This window comes from Peromyscus leucopus, chromosome 6 (assembly GCF_004664715.2).
Source record: "Peromyscus leucopus breed LL Stock chromosome 6, UCI_PerLeu_2.1, whole genome shotgun sequence".
NCBI classification, from domain to species: domain Eukaryota; kingdom Metazoa; phylum Chordata; class Mammalia; order Rodentia; family Cricetidae; genus Peromyscus; species Peromyscus leucopus.
Window position 1 is genome coordinate 45,823,856 of NC_051068.1, and position 17,651 is coordinate 45,841,506.

At 43.6% G+C, this 17,651-nt stretch overlaps 2 protein-coding genes across 2 annotated transcripts in view; one reads left to right on the forward strand and one right to left on the reverse strand.

The window, feature by feature from the left end:
- LOC114691717 (IQCJ-SCHIP1 readthrough transcript protein) overlaps positions 1-17,651 on the forward strand; it is a 735,800-nt gene that overhangs the window by 93,672 nt on the left and 624,477 nt on the right. The gene's annotated exons all lie outside the window — the stretch shown is intronic.
- On the reverse strand, positions 9,265-11,783 carry LOC114691716 (zinc finger CCCH domain-containing protein 14-like). The gene is given in 3 exon segments (XM_037206646.1): positions 9,265-11,172; positions 11,390-11,627; positions 11,630-11,783. Coding segments are annotated over 3 exon segments (2,094 nt in total). The 5' UTR covers positions 11,706-11,783; the 3' UTR covers positions 9,265-9,392.

A 17,651-nucleotide genomic window follows, 5' to 3' on the forward strand; every position in this document is an offset into this window, starting at 1 on the left:
AGTGGGCTGTAAGTAGATGTCCTGGACTGAAAACTCAGGGTTCTGTCGCTTAACTTCTTTATCCTTATGAGTCATGTTGTTACTCCTTATGTTACACCCTTGATGTTTTCCAACTAACAAGCAAGCACCATAAAGGTTGTGACAACTGTGTCCCTTTCCATGACCTTGTCTTTGTAACAAGAAGGGTGTCTCATCATGGCAGGACTTCTCTTCCTGCATGCCCTGGAGTGCTTAGTCGGGTGGCCACAGGCAGCTTTGAAGTAGGTCCAATGGCTGGAACTTTTCATGCCTGTCTCTGGTAGCATTGTCCTCTCTGGCAGGTGCTGTCAGGAATACTCAAAGGATGACACGAAAGGTCCCTTTCTCCCGCCACTTCTGGATGTGCTCAGTCTCATGGTGTCCGGTGCTCTCCTTTTCTCTCTTTCATATTTTAATCTTTTGTCTTTGAGATTCTAATATGATTAATCATTTCCCCTTCCCTGTCCTCCCTCCAAATGCTTTCATATACCCCTCCTTCCTCTCCTTATGGTGACGAGAAAGCTGGAGCATCGGCATCCCGTGTCCTCTCACTCCTGTCTGGAGGAAAGACTTCAGATGGGCAGTGGTGAGGACTCCTTGGATTCCACTGCTCTGGCTCGTTACAGGCCTTTGGTTTTGTTGTTTGTTTGGTTTGATGTGGGGTACTAGATGTTGAACCTGGTGTCTTTGTACCTGCCTGCCAAGTGCTCTGCAGTTACATGCATCCCATCCTCCTTTTTACTCTTTAGTTTGAGGCAGGATCTCACTAAGTTGCTCAGGCTGGCCTTGAACCCACTCTGTAGCCCAGGCCAAACCATAGGCTTGTGGTCCTCCTGCCTCAGTGTCCAAAGTAACTGAGATTACATGCTGGCACCAGACCCAGCATATGCAAGCTTTTTAGCTAGTTGCCTGGGCAGGGTGGATGGGATATACTGTCAGCTAAAGCCAGTGAGAGCATTTCACCAAAACTGGGAATGGATCAATCTCCAAAGCTACTGACAGGCTAAGTGAGAAAAGTCATTTCTTAAAGGAAGCACAGAGTCTCTGAGGGGAAGGAAGGGAAGGAGTGTGTGAGGGATGCTCTGTCCCATACTTGGTGCTCTGGGCCTTCTCATCTTTACTTGTATAAAATAGACTTTTTATAGAAGATTTTTAGATTGACAGAAAAATTGGTGAGAGATTACAGAGGGAATTATTATCAACGCCTAATTTCCCTTCTAATCTCTTCTATTTCATAGTACTTGGATCAACACAGGCATTCTTAAGTAGGGGCCAAACATTACTCTGATTATCTTAATTTTACTGACTGTCCCTTTTCTGTTCCAAGAGTCCATTCAGGGTTCCGCCTCACCCTCGTGTGCTCTTAGATGCTCTTCACCATGGCAGACATTATTTTTTCTTCTCCTTGCTATCCCTTTCTTTCTCTCGACTTAAATCAAAGATCACCTTTACAAAGCCAGTGCATCCGGCTCATAGTAGGAGCTGAGGAAATACTTGTTGAATAGTTGAATTAGTAAAAGTAATTTCAATATTCTGCTTATTTAATGGTAGTGATTTTTCTCCAGGGTAACTTGTACCTTAAACTGGAACGTGATTAAAGACAGAATAAAATTACAGGTTCACAGAGACTGTGGTAATGGAGTTGGAAGAAGGGATATTTTATTCGTCCACCTGAGACTTAATGGTACATCTGAATTCACGCTGTATGTTGGGACAGGCCTATGCCAGGCCCCATGCCAGAGGGAAGAACTTTAACCCACTGGAGCCAGGGAATGACGCATGGGGCGAGGAGTTACTGTTAGAGTACCTTACGTCATCGTATCAAAGAGGGGGTAAGTTTGGAAGTCAAACTTTGGAAGGTCAGGGCTCAAATACACTACAAGTGGCATTTTTCCTACTGCTTCCTCTTTATTTCTGAGGCTGGGGATTAGGATTGATCATTCTTCCCACATTCAGATATCTATAACTAACAAATCAATGTTTAACTTTCAGTTTGCTCACAGCTAGTTGAAGTCAGTCTTGGAACACTCAAAGTCAGGTTGTTCTAGCAATTTTTTGACTCTTCCATCCTTTTATCCTGCCCACCTCAGCCTCCTATACGAGAGGGGGCTGGTGACAGGTGATGCTGAAGTCGATAGACATAGGAAGTGAGACTTCAGAGAATAATTGTGTGGATTTTTCTGCCCTGGGGTCATTCTGGTGACTGTCAAACTCCTAACAATGGCATCTTTTCCAAAGCCCGTTGGTGTTGAGCTTGGGTGGAGGGTTGAGTTTCCTGGGTCCTTTTCAAGAAGAACCAGGTTTGAGTAATGCAGAGACGCTGCCACACTGTCTTCTCTTCTCCTCAGTGAATACACCCTTGATCTGAGACTCCCCCTGAGTGTATGGATGAAGCAAGGCTTCTGTAATCCGAGTGCCATCCTTTCACCTGCCCTTGTCCTGCATCCTCACCCCTCCTTCCTCAAAAGCAGGACCTTATGTTAGAACTCTGAAACTCTGCTGTCTCCTTTGCAAATTCCACTCTTAAGGAGTTATTTTATTATTTGGTTGTCATGTGTATCTCTGTGTGGGGGTACTCAGTTATAATCATTTGTGAGCCGCCTGACACAGGTGCTGGGAACTGAACTTGAGTCCTCTTCAAGAGAAGTGGGTGCTTTTAACTGTTGATCCTCTTCCCAGCCCCCCAGAGGCCATTTTTAAATAATGGCCTAGCTAAGCTATTTGTATCCAGATAAGAGTACATAAAACTTCTCAACTTTTGCCAAAGCTCGAACTCTTGATAGAGGAATTTTAAGCATGGTAGAAACTGTGGCCGAATTGTGAAGGGTTCCACTCTGTGCATGATCAGAGAAGGGGATGCTCTATTCAGGTGAGTCATGGAAGAGAAACCTCTTCTGTTCCCAAGCAAAACTCGTGGGTCTGTGGCATCATCTGACCAGTGATCCTAAAGTTCTCCCAGAAAATTAAGAAAATAGCTACTTGCTTAGTGCTGGGTATTTGTGCACAAGTATCTCATGTAGTAAGTGGTTCCTGGGAACTGCGTCCTCCAAGTGGTATGTGAAGATCTGGGGAAGTAGGGCAGTGCTGGCTTCCTCTGCTGACGTTCACATCTGGAACGTCAACACAGAGCAAGCCATTCCGTTAGGAAGCCCACTGGGAAGAAATGTATTCTTCCCTGGCGAAGGACAGACAAGCTCAAGACAGAGGGAGGCCAGGGATGGGGTGATCTGGACCAGGAAGGGTTCTTCACCTGCAGCCGGAAACAGGTGCCTGGTTGGATTTGACAGCTTGTAGGCAGACAGTGTTTTAGTTTGGATGGGACATCTCTGCCACAGACTCGGGTTTTCAATGCCTGGTTCCCAGTTGGTGTTTTCACTCTGGGAGGCTGTGAAGACCTTTGAGACACGGGGCCCAGCTGGCAGAAGTAGGTAATTAAGGGAAGGCCGTTGAAGATGACCCTGGGTCCTTGATTTCACATCCTGGCCTCTACTTCCTGATCTGTTAGGATGTGAAGGACTGCCATGTGCTCCTGTGCCCTTCATTGAGCTGCTCCCCACACTTTCCCAGACCCCAGGAAACTGTGAGCCAAAGGGTGAAAATAAACCCTTTCTTCCACAAGTTGTCTCTGCCCGATGTGGTGAGCGCGACACAGAAATAGCTACCACGGGCAGTAAGTTAGCCACAAGGTGTGTGACCCGGGGAGGCTGCAGCTTAGAAGAAAGACCTGAAATGATGAAAGGAGGCAGATAAATGGACTGTGTCCTGGGGCTGAGGAATCCTGAGCAGTGAGCTCAGGGAGACATGGTCCAGCTCTGCTTTTACTGCCCACATGCACCTTAGCTCCTTATCTATACAATGAGGATAATTATAGTAGCTGCCTTGCAGGCTACTGCCAGGATGAGAAGTACACATAGGCTCCTGGCTTGGAAAAGTATCTGCTACGTTTCAATAGTTCAAAAGGCACCCTTAGGTAATTTTGGGTAATGCTACACACTCTACCAAGTAAACTCCAGGGTTAACACAATTAGAAGTCTGTTTTTTTTTTCCCCTCATGTAACATCCTGTACAAATGTTTTTGTTCTGGAAAATTCTTCAAATCTCTAGCCCATGGGATGCCAGAGAACTTGATATTTAGTCGGAAGCAGGGAGTGAAGAAAAAAATCAATTTCTCTTAATATTCTCTGAGGCCAAGAGCAATAATTGTTTGGTGAGAACAGGTCCCTCAGCCATACCTTGGTCAGTGAGGAATAAGGAACCATGTGCCACTGCTCATGGAGAGTGACATTTGGTGTACTTAGCCATCCTTTCTTCTATGGAGAAGTAGAGGAAGAGGAAGAGGAGGTGGAATGGACTGTGGAATCCTTGCTTCTCAGGCTGGGTATCTAAAATGACTTTGTCCCAGAACGTTGGAGGTCAGCAAAGCTTTGTCTTTCTCATTGGAGACCTTGTAGAACTCATTGTCTCTGCTCCCTAGGGTGACGTGGTGGCATTTTCCAGGGTCCTCAGAGAAATCAGTCATCTTGTTTCCCCTGTCACCACTGAAATGAAGTGGACAGTGGGATTGATAGCTTCTGGAGGCTTCTGAGTTGGTTTATCAGAGGGAGTTCAGCAGAGGGTTAGTCAAATAGCCCTCCACCTTGAAAAATAACAATTCTGCACGTTTATCTCTGCTTTTATCTGAGGAACTACAGAGCACTTTGCAAAGCCTGTCAGCATCCCCTGCGGTGACTAATATTACAGCTGTTTTAACAGGGAGATTTTATCTCTATTATGAGTTAGTATAAAGCCATTGTGAAAACACTGTGGTCAAGGTTAAAAATTCTATTCAAGAATAGACCCAAATTCCATTTCCTCTGCTCCCTGTTAGGAACTATATAGAGATCTGTATTTTATCATTATGATGATTTTCTTGTCAGCATCTCCAGCACATTTCAACATATAGGAAACCATAAAGGCCATTGGAAGCCTTGCTCACATTTCAGCAGGAAATTATTTCCCTGAGGAAGCTTGCGTGCTTTCCCAGGGGAGTGATACCGTGTCATCTGAGTTGAGGAAGGAAAGAAAAAGGTCTTTCCTTTTAGTTAAATTTACAGACTAGTTCGTGCCCAGAGATTTGGGGGAGATTGCTATTGAATGTATATTTGTATATGACCTTTGTGTTTGGAAAAATTAGACTTTTGGTCTCCTTGGACACACTCTTTGTCTATTTTGTGTTTGGTACTGGGGACTGAAACCAGGCCTCCTGCAAGCTAAGTATATGGTCTACAAGTGTGCTACAGTCTTATCTCCACCTTGCTAATAGCATGATTAGCAGGCAGACACACCTTCTACTACTAACAACAGGGAAACTGAGCTGGGAGAAGTGTCTTTACCTTTTACATTTAAACTCCTTTATTGTGATGCTACGGATATATGCCCCTTGACCTAAGATGGATATTTTCATACAGAGAATTTATGATGGCGTTATCTTGTAAGACAGGTACCCAAGAAGTAAGAAGAAAAAATAACATACAGATATAAATTGAACTGTGAAGCTCTTGTGAGTAGTCCCACTGGGAACTTTGGAGCTGGAAAGGGCCTTCATAGTTGTTTGGATTTGAGCAAGTGGAGTTTTTAAAGAAAACATGCTCTGTAATGATCATCTACTGGGTATTGACTGCCTAGGGGGGTGTTATAAACTTGGACAAGGGACTTCTCTTAAGCCAAGAACAGTTTCTAGAAGGAGTAATTGTATGTGATCAGTGGCTAACATGTGGCATTAGGGGAGTGTGTGTCTTGATACTGAAGTGTGATTTTTAAAATCATACCACAGCACTCACTGTAGCTCATCCTTTATACATAGAGATCTGCTGTCTTCAAATATTAAGTTCACCCAACCTAAGAACAGGTCCTTAAGAATGCTGGTTCTAAGAGAATCTCATCAGCTGGAGGTTTGAAAAAGAAATCCCAGTCCCTGGAATGTAACTGTTCTCAGAGACAAAGCTGCTTCCTGTCTAATTACTTTCAGCCACTCATCCATCTAGGAGCTTCCTGGCAATCTAGCCTTAATTTCTTTGTGTTATATGGACTATGCAATACAATGGTTGATGCTGGCAGGTCAAAATGGCCCTTACGTTCTGAGGCACCCCAGGCTCTCATCCCTGATGGGGCTGAATCCAGTTTCACCAACTTTTCTAGTTGAGACAGTCACATCTGACCTCCAAACAGAGGTAGGAGAGAACTGCAGTCTATGCTAAAGGGAAATATTCACTCTCTTCAAGTGGAAATCTGAAGCCCTGAAAGGCCCGCAGTGATGAAGATGAGGGACACAATTTCCTCAAATTAGTCTCTAGGAATGATGACAGTGAACCACTTCCACCCATTGGTTACAGATCATATCTTGTTGTCACGCTGTCTTGAAGTATGTCATCTCCACGCTGATGCTTCCGTGAGCCTTATGATGGTTAGCTGAGACCAGAATACTCTAACCTGCTCAGTATATGACAGGTGCATGCTCTGGTGTTCCTTCCTGCAGAGTTGATTCTGTGGTTCAGTGTGATGTTAACTATGCATGATTTCATGCTGTAGGATCAAACGTCATGTGACCTTTTATATACTGGAAGCAGAAAAGACAAAATCTATACTCAGAACACATGCCAATTTTAATTGTTAATGAATCACTAGTCCCTTTTAATCAGAAGGGGTTCAGTGCAACAAACTTGCCACCAAGTGAATGTTTAGTCTTCTCAAGGGACCATGCCATATGGAGGATTATCGGTCTTTTCTTTTTAACTGGCATGTGGGGCATTTGTCAGTGGCAAGAGCTCAATAAAACTTAGTAGCAGAGACTACTCCTGCTGTTGAGCTCATGTGTACCTTCCATCTCTGCCACTATGGCTATTAGGCTACATGACTGTTCCACTGAAATCAGTGTAGCCAGTGACAGAGGCCTCTTTACATAGAGTGATGAAGTCCTTAAAATACTTTGATATTTTGTCTCTCTTCTGTATCTGAATGCCATATAAATAGCCTTGGGGAAAGATTTTTTGAAGGATAGACTGAAAGAAACTATCTTTTGTCTTACTGTGATGTATTGGCATCCTTTCTCCTAGCTCAGCCTCTCTTTGAGTCAATGTGGTGAAGCTCTAAGAACTTGATCAAAAATGAAAGTTACATGAGAAAGTTACACGCGCGCACACACACACGCACACACACACACACCTCTACCTTGAATCTACTGGTAATCTCTCCTTAATGTCTTTGTGTTATATGGACTATGTCATACATTGGTTGGCTTCTCATCTGTCTTGTCCCTGGAGATGTATGCTGTGTTAACTGTGTCTGTTCTCTGTATTAAATGCTTTTTGAAGCCACTCTGTTTGGCCCTTGTTTCTGATGTTCAAGTTTCACCATTCGATCTCTATCATATTGGGATCTTATCAGATCCATTGCTGTAGGGAGGCCAGTTTTATAACATTTTCTCATTAGGTCCAAGATATAAAGGTTGGATATCATTGAGCCTCTTAATGATGCGTACACTCCCATCAGCTCCACAGCAACATCCCGGACATGCTGGGTGTTCTGGGCTGAGTCTATTGAATGTAGCAGTTGAATGATGGAAGTTCTAGCCTTAGCATACTACTACTCTCAGATCCTTGATCTTTTCCTTCTGTGTTATGCTATGGCCATCATTCTATCAATGTATGAACAAGTCTTCCAGAGTTATCACTAGAACTTTTAATCTTACAACATTGGAAAATAATCCTATATCTAAGTTATTACTTATCTAGCCTGAACTAGCACCTGTAGAATACAGTTCTACACATTCACAGATAGGTCCTTTAGCTCTCCCTAGAGATCCCATTACTTCTTTAGCTGGTTATATGAGAACTGGGCTCTAGTTGTTGGTCTAGTAGGCAAGAGAGGGGATGGGAGTGGGGTCATAGACCCAGGAAGCACATGATTTTTCACGTTCAAATTCTCTGTCACATTAAGATCAAGCCTGTGATAGGACCATATGGGCATCTTTGATTAACTAAATGATTCACTTGGATCTGGAATTATAGTATTTTTCAGCACATTAAACCAGATTTCCCTGTTCTAACTGTCAGGGTCTTATTTCTTCTTGAATAAGACCTTAGCAGCAGACTTGCAAACTAGCAAACTCAAGTAAACTTGCAGACTATTAAATTTCACTTCCCTTATGATTAAGCCCTGGTCTTCAGGCTTCTCCTGACTTTCTTATACTTTACTTCTTTATTCAGGAAAAATACTAAATTTTACTTCTTTCCTGGCATGCCTGGCCCTTGATTCAATTTCTAGCCCTGATCTTCCCCCTGAACTCCCCCTAAAAAAATAAGTCTAGCATCAGCAAAAACACTTCTTAAAGTAGTAACCAGTCACCCTTACTCTTCTTCTAATGCATTGATCATACACACACAGATGCAACAAAACTGTTCTTGGTAATGGTACTTTACCAGAATCTTCCAGGTCATTCCTTTCCCCTGTATCCCTTTTCAGCTCACAACTGTTGACCATTTAAACAACTGTACTAAAAAAGCTTTATAGGGATTGTTCTTTCCTCTTTTTCTACTAGAGACAGAATTCTAAAGTCAGGAGACTAAAGATGGACCATCTGAAAAATCCCACTTAAGAATCTCTTGGGTTGGGTCACCCATAACACCAGCTGACTTAGGTTAGATTCAGGGAATGGAATCTGAGATGAAGAACTAGTGCAGAAACTGTGTTTGAGTGTGCTTTCGGGAGCGGTTTCCATCAGAGAGGTAGAATAGTCTTAACAAAAAGCCAGAAAAGATGCATCAACTGATCGACAAAGAGAGTTTCAGAGTACTGATGTTCCTTAGAGATGACCTTAGGCCAGGGAACCAGACTGGTGTATCCCCTACAGTCACAAATCATTGGACATTCCCAAGAAAGGGGTGTGATGTGTGGAAACAGTTCTTTGAAATGGTGTTTCACAGGAAGGATGGCAGCCATGATCCATGATCACTCAGCAAATCCTTAAGAGGTACTTGCTTAGTATCATTGTATAATTCTGAGTCCTTTTGCATATTAATGTGCACTACTCTTTATAATAGATAGTAATGTAATTCTCATTTTACAAATTACAAATGTAAAAAAAACAGATAAATAACATCCTCATATTTGTGAAGTAAGATCTAGAGCTGTGATTGTAACCATTTGCAGAGTCTGTGCTCACTGTCACTGTATTATTTTGCTTCGACTGCTAACAAGTAGTAGCTATTATTTTTTTTCATATTATGAAAGCAATATATTCTAAATTTCAAAGACGTGACAAGTTCTGTAGAATCTCCCTCATCAGAAGATGGAAGCTTTCAAACTGCATGATCTTCTTGCCAGGTAGGGCTAGGGCATCATTCGCTAGTTTGAGGTCGAATCCATTTCAAGGCATGTCTTGGTGGTACAGTAATGGTGGGGTGATAAAATGTGCAGTCTGGTCTTGTACACTGAGTATTAAACCTACAGTGTTTTGGGTGGTAGAAGGGACATTCCATTTTCTTACAAGCTGGGAAGTATCGGCAGAGCTACCCATTAGAAGATGGTGCTGGTGATGGGACTACTGGTTTTGAAGTCAGTACTGGAATTCTTCTACTCATGTGAGTGAAGGGACAATCTGGCTTAGTACACTTTGCATCATATTTACAATTTGGATGCACAAATAAACATTTTTCAGCAAATTTACAATTGGGAAAGGCTTTGCAAGGTGAAATGGGATGATGATATACACACTCATCCCCATTTTTACAAGCAGGCCAGTACTTGCAGCGCTCCAAAAGCTTTTCTGGTTTTTGTGCCACACTTAGGTCAGTCATCTCAGCGTTGGAAAAGCTACCATCTGGGTCCTCAAGCTGCCTGCTCATCAAATGCAACTGCTGTGGGTGGAGGAGACCTCTGAGTCCCTTGTTTGAGGCTGCAGTTTGGTTTACGGATTTCATTCCATCAAAGCACATCTCCTCCTCTTGATCTGACATGTATCCTGGGGGGCTGGAGACACCATCCAGCGTCACTATAAACTTGGGACTTGCAGGTTTATCTGGTTGTACAAGATCTCGTGTCTGCATAAGGTGTCCTGAAAGTACCCGAAGGGCATCTGCAGTCTTCATCCCTGACTCCTGGTTTGGTGTCACTACTATTTCCTCAGACAGCTTTGGCTTCTTCAGAATAAATGATCTTGTGTCTGCATGGACCATGGATTCCATGTCATAGTAATCTGGACTTATCTCCATTGCCTCTACCATGACTGGGTCAATTTGCAGTCGGGATAATAACTGCCTCTCTTGAGTGCCTTGAAGTTTTTCTGTACCATCTCCTTTTGCTTCCTCTTCTTTAACAGGGGGACTTATTCTGGGGGCCCTGCTTTGCCCCTGGACCATTTCTGCTAGCAATTCTTCTTGAGAAGTTCGAGTCCTGGGAGCAACTGGAAGTGTCTGTTTCTGTGGAACTGCAGAATAGTTAGTTGTTTTTGTTACAGACTCTTGAGCTTCAGAGATAGCCTTCAAAATTAGATTCTTGTTAGCTTGTTTAGAAGGTGGAAGAGAAGGTCTCCTCTCAGGCTTTGCTGGCACCGACACGAGGCTGGACAAGCTTCCTACCCGGGAGCTGTAGTCCTCATCTTCCTCCTCCTCTTCTCCATCATGACTGAACCTTTTTACTTTTACAACGGAACTTACCACAGACAACTTTCTCTTCCGAAAGTTTTCATCCTCAATACTCATCTTATCCATGCTGTTTCTGAAGAAGGGGCTGTAAGTGTCCTCTATGCTGCTAAGCACTTCCGGTTCGCACAGACGTCCTGCTTCGTAGACCTGGCTGCTCTGTACCTCCAGCTGCTTGGCAGCGTGAGCACTGCTTTGCTGCTGCTGAAGTTGCAGCCTGTTTAAATGGGTACCAGTGTCTGCATTTCTACTTGCAGGTGGTCGGTAAATTTCAATAGAAGGGCGAGAAGAACCATACGTAAGTGTCACTGTAGGTTTTTTCTGAGATAAGGGATTCTCCTGCACAAAATTGAGGTCTTCATCAATGAGATCATCTGGTTCTGGCTTGATATCAATCACATCTTCAGAGGGTGCTGGCTCCCTCAGAGGTTTCACTGTTGACATTAGCCGGGTTGAAGTTCCATCATCATAAGAATGTCATTAATTTATTCAAAAACTTGCTTGCAGTCTGGTAGGGGCTGGGGAAATGGCCAGAGCACTAGCTGGTCTTCCAGAGGACTTGGGTTCCATTCCCAGCACCCACACTGGCTTAAAACCATCTGTAACTCCTGTGCAAAGGGATCCAATGCCTTCTCCTGACCTCTAGAGGCACCAGGCATGTACAGGATTCACAGACATACATGCAGGCAAAACACCTGACATTAGTGGATTTCTGCTCCTGCGAACTTGCAGAAACTCTGGAATCTCTTTTCTCAGGCCTAGAGCTAGAAACGGCAAGGGGAGGGACTGCAGCTTCGTGCCTTCGCTCATCTCCCCGACTAAAGCTGCTCTTGTTTGAAGGCACGGTACTATCAAAGATGCTGGTGTCTGCAGACTTTAGACTAGAGGGCTCAGTTGTAACAGAGCGAAGTTTATCTAATACACCATGGAGCCCACGTAGGCTCCTAATTCTTGCAATTTCCCCTTAATGGCACTCCGGATCTTGCGGCTGATCTCGGTGCCGATTTCCATGGCTCAGCGGCGGGCGGCCGGGTCAGCACTGCGCGGCGCTTCGGTTACCTGGAACCCGCCGCGGGCTGCCACCCTGCAGCCTGCCCGCCGGGCCGCGCCGTCACCGCCGCCCGCTATTATTTTTAATATCTTCCAACGTATGGTAATTTAATGAGAGAAGACTCAGTAGTATTCACATTTAAATCTACATTGTGGTGGGCAATCTCATTTTAACATGGGGGTTCCTAGATCTTGTGTATGTCTTTTAGAAGCATGGCATTCTGAATGGGCTGTATGCTAGAATCACCTGAGTAACTTTTAAAACTCCCCAGACTCAGGCCACATGCCAGAACAATTCAATCAGAATCTCTGAGGCCCGGAGACCCAGGCCTCAGTAGTTTTGGAATTTCTCCAGGTGATTGCAATCCACAGTCACGTCTGAAAACCGCTGTTCTGGGGCCCATCTGCCAGCTCTGCCTCACCACAGGGCTCTGCCTTTGGCTTTCTTCCCTCTTCGGTGGGGAGTGTTTCCCCAAGTGAGGCATATTCATTACTCTATGCCTGTGATGGCTTTTCTCTTTCTCAAGTGCCAGTGTGATTCCTGCCCTGCTTTATGAAGCAGGCACAATTATTAATTGCCATCTCTCAGAGGAAATAAAGGCACTGGAAGGTTGGGTAGCTTCTCAGATGCTACCAGCTAAGAAGTAGGGGAGGTGGGATTCAAACCTAAGCATTCCGATTCTAGAGTCTAAGTGACTAGCACCTAAACCACACCACTGATTGCATCCGTGGCTTGAATCTTATTTGCTAAACTGAATTTGACTTTTCCACATTCAGCCTTCTTCCATGCTCCAGTCCACATCAAAAGAAGAAAAGTGCTGTTTATTTTCCAACATTCTTTTTTTTTTTTCCTTTCATCAAAAGAACCTGGTTCATCTTTCCACTTGAAATGTAAGGTTTGTCTTTGATTCCTGTGTCCCCTTTGCCCTGTGTATATAAGCAAACCATTAGTTAAAGAGAAAAATACAGACCAGGGAGCTGACTAAAATGAGAGTTAGAATGTGTGAAATCTGGTGGTCCCTTCCTGGAGGCAGGGACAAGTGAGTATATGCTGAAATCCACCCAGATCCCACTTCCCATTGATTCTGCCCCCTTGCAGTGTCTTACCTCGTCCTTTTTGATGACCATTACCCTTGCCCAAGCCCCACCCACCTTTTCTTGTCCTCTAAACCATTGCGTGCGTCTTTTGGTTCTTTGCTTCCTCTTCAAACTAGCTTTGATCCAGCTAATGCTGGCTGAAGGGCAAGTATCTGAGCCTGTCTTAGGTCAGCTGCAAAGAGACACCGTCTCAAATCTGAGCACAATTTGTAAAATATCATTAGAAGCTTAGAAAATGATGTGAATGTGTTCAGCAAGAACCAGAAATATAAAAGTAAAAACGTAAGGGCTTTGGGGTCCAGACCCAAAGCCCCAAACTGTTACCTGCAGGCAGGGTAGGTAGGTGTTGTGTGGGTGTAGAAGAGTACGGTGGCCCTTCAGTAACCAGATCATTGCTTTGTAGCCCTGAGGACCCCATGCCAGCTTTTTCTGCCTTCTAAGCCAAGCCAGAAATCCCAGGGCAGTGTTTTGTTCTTTAAATGTTGGAAACCCACTCCTATTTTTCACTCTCAAAATGTAGGTAATCAAACCGTGTGCTGGCTCATTGTGTACTGTGGACTGGTTTGTAACCAACGATCCAAGGAAGGTTGTTTTCTCCTCTCTGTACTCTGACTCTCCGGTTGAGTTGTAAATGCCCTAAGACCATGCATTTTAAAAGCAGGTCTTGTAAATTCTAATGAAAAGTGCTCTCCAGCAAGCATCATCCTATTAAACAAAGACTGTGTGGCAGAAACAGTGATGTTTCCTCAGTGGTTATGGGCTCACTAGATGAACTGTGAAATTTTAATCAAGTAGAAAAGCATGTGCACCATGCTCTTTTCTCTACTGTTATTTCCTCACAACAGTGATGTTCTCTGAGTCTCAACAACCAGAATGAGGGAAGGAGGAAATAATTGCCTTTAACATTACTGGGCACCCAGTGTATGAAAAGCATGCCCCAAGTAAAATAAACACTCCATTCTCCTTGGCATGGTGGAACTTTTAGTGATGGAGAACTTGCTTCTTCTGGGAATGTTTCCATATAAGCAAGAAACTGACATGATCAGGAGCTGTAAGTTTTGCCAATAAGACATTAGTGATTAGTTCTGAGATAAATGTCTCCAACATATAAAAAATCTTTTGCTTGAGAAAGTTGTGAATTCAGGCCAGGGGTGTGGTGTGGCTCAGTTGTAAAGGGTAGACTTAGTGGTCTATCCATCAGATCCTGGGTTCATTCACTACTGGAGAGATGGGGAGAGGTGATAAAATAACTCACTAAAGACTATGTAGCTAGTTCTAACTAGTAATAAGATTCAATAACAATTGTGTGGAATGCTGAAACCTATGTCCTTTCTATTTCCAGTGTATCTCTTTCTAATAAAGGAAGTTGAATGTTGGGCAACGCTATAATAATTTTAGTGACCCATAGAAAATGTAAATGAAAGCATGGGTTACAAAGCCTACAAGCAGAGTTCTAACTCTAGAAGTCTTTTGATACTTGTCATACCATAGAGCAAGTGGCACCATCAGCTCAGATTTCTGACTGCTGAGTAAAGAAGCCCATCAATCCACAATCTCCTTTTCTTCAGAAACAAAACTAGATGGCATTTCTTAGCCTCCCTCACGACTTGTGCTGTGGGATGTTCTATATGGCAAATGTGTTGCTCTGATTGGTTAGTAAATAAAACACTGATTGGCCAGTAGTGAGGCAGGAGGAAGTATAGGCGGGACAAGGAGGAGAAGAATTCTGGAAAGTGGAAGGCTGAGTCAGAGAAACTGACAGCCGCCGCCAGGACAAACAGCATGTGAAGATGCCCGTAAGCTATGAGCCGTGTGGCAGGGTATAGATTTGTGGAAATGGATTAATTTAAGCTATAAGAACAGTGTCTATCTTGATTGAGTGGGTCTTGAAGGTGTTCCTCAGTCATATCTATAACTCATATAACTGAAGGAGGGGGGCTGTATACAGAACACTACAGGACGATGAGTCACAGCAGTGCTGTTATACTAGGAGCATACACAGGTCTTCCAACCAGGGACTTGCCTGCAAACCTCATGATGTCATTGTTTTTCTCTGCTGAGTAGTATTCCATTGTGTATATGTACCACATTTTATTTATCCATTCTTCAGTTGAAGGGCATCTAGGTTGTTTCCAGGTTCTGGCTATTACAAACAATGTTGATATGAACATAGCTGAGCATGCATCTTGTGGTATGATTGAGCATTTCTTGGGTATATGCCCAAGAGTGGTTTAGCTGGATCTTGGGGGAGATTGATTCCCAATTTTCTAAGAAAGCGCCATATTGATTTCCAAAGTAGTTGTACAAGCTTGCATTCCCACCAGCAGTGGAGGAGAGTTCCCCTAGCTCCACATTCTCTCCAGCATAAGGTGTCTTCAGTGTTTTTGATCCTAGCCATTCTGACAGGTGTAAGGTGGTATCTCAGAGTTGATTTGATTTGCATTTCCCTGATGATTAGGAATTGAGCAATTCCTTAAATGTCTTTCAGCCATTTGAGCTTCCTCTGTTGAGAATTCTCTGTTTAGTTTTATAGCCCATTTCTTAATTGGGCTGTTTGGTGTTTTGATGTCTAATTTCTTGAGTTCTTTATATATTCTGAGACCAAGATTGGAAAAAGCACAGAGACACATAGCCAAACGAATGGAAACACATGAACTATGAACCAATAGCTGAGGAGCCCCCAACTGGGTCAGGCCCTCTGGATAAGTGAGGCAGTTAATTAGCTTGAACTGTTTGGGAGGCATCCAGGCAGTGGGACCAGGACCTGTCCTCAGTGCATGAGCTGGCTGTTTAGAACCTGGGATTTATACAGGGACACTTGACTCAGCCTGGGAGGAGGGGACTGGACCTGCCTGAGCTGAATCTACCAGGCTGAACTCAATCCCCAGGGGAATCTTTGCCCTGGAGGAGATGGGAATGGGGGGGGGAGGGGGGAGGGGAGGGGGGAGGACAAGGGAATCTGTGGCTGATATGTAAAATTAAATTAAATTATAAAATAAAATTAAAAAAAAGAAATAACTGAAAACAAAAAAAAAGAAGTAACTGGTGGAGGAGAAATCATTAATGCAACATTCTGAATTATTTTAAATAGAATTTAAAAATAAGTTCACTAATATGTGATTTTATGGCATTTTAAAATCACTTGCCTTGTAATAAACGTAATTTCAAAGAGTTGGAAGCACATATTATAGTTATCACAAACAAAACTGTTAGACTAAAGGGTGAAGGAGGATTGAGAATAGTCTGTAGAAATTCTTTTTCCAACCTCTTAGACCATGCCCCTGCTCCATATAGTCCCCCTTCTATTTTATGCCCTATATATGCATATGAGTATATATTCAATTTAGATATGCATATGAAAGAAATCATGTGATTTTGTCTTTCTGGATCTGGCTTGTTTTGCTTAGTGACATGGTCTCTAGGTTTATCCATTTTCTTGTAAATAATAAGATTTCATTCCTCTTTATAGTTGGATAGAACCCCATATACACACATATGTTTATGCATACATGTTTGTATGAATGTATATTCATTTGTCTTTTTCTATTCACGTGTTGGTGGACATTTGGCTGGTTCTGCATCTTGGCTCTCGTGATTAGTGCAGCACCAAGCTTGGAACAGCAAGTATCTATAGCATGCTGACTTAGGTTAACTGAGTATACACATGGGGGAACATAGCTGAACCATACGGTAAGTTCAGGTTTCTGTTTGTTCAGGAACCTCATATTGATTTCCACAGGGTCTGAGCCAGCTGACCCTCCCACGAACGCATCCAAAGTCCCTTTCCCCCACAGCCTCACCAGCTTCTTAGAGAGGGTATTAGTGCCTTGTTTAAGATTGAGCACCAAAAGCAGCCATGAGTCTGCATTAACCCCTGCCCATTACAGAGAGAAGCCTCTCTGATTAAGGCTGAGAGGAGAATTTGTCTGTGTATAGAATCATAAATATTTAGTAGGCAGTTTAGAGCCATTTGCTACCCTTCACTGGATTTCCCTTTTCGTTCCCTGCACTCTGCTGTGGTTGTCCTCAGCGCTTTAGAGATATCCCTGCTCTTCTTCCCCTGGATTGGAATAGTCTCCTCTTTGTTTTCTCGACTCTCCTCCCTTGCCCCTTGCAAGGCTTTGTTTTTGTTTTATTTTGTTTACTTTATTGGACTAAGAAATAACCTAGGGCATTAGGAAAGCCCACCTGTGGGTGTGTCTGTGAAGTTTTATCCACAGATTAACAAAGCAGGAAACCCTGCCCTGAATGTGATGGCTCAACCCCTCAGGCTGGGATACCAGCTCGAATACAAAGGAGTATGCCATCTAAGCAATGGTTGCCTCTGCTTCCTGGTCCACAGTGATGTGAGCAAGCAGCCTCATGCTCTGTCCACTGACGGCTTCCCTGCACTGATAGACTACACCCTCCAACTCTGAGCCCAAACCAACCCTTCCTCTCAAGTTGCTTCTTGTCAGGTCACAGTAGTGAGAAAAGTAATACATCAGCTCACACAGAGGCAGCGCCGAATCCACCATCTTACTCAGGCTGTAGTGATTTTCAATCCCTCTTTTTCTTCCCCAGTTCTTCATGGGTGAAGTGAGGAAACAAGTTGCTTGTTGCTTTGTCACATTGATGCTGGTTTGGTGAGCAGGATTTGCCTTCGTGGAGTTTATGGGTCAGTTGACTCACACGGAAAGATGCCCTCCCCCAACACATAGAGGGTTGGATCATGAAATACAATACACTGGGAAACAGAGGGTGTGGATGGGCTCTTTCCTGCCACATTCAAGGCAGTTTGCAGTCTCAAAGAGGTCACATTAATTCAGA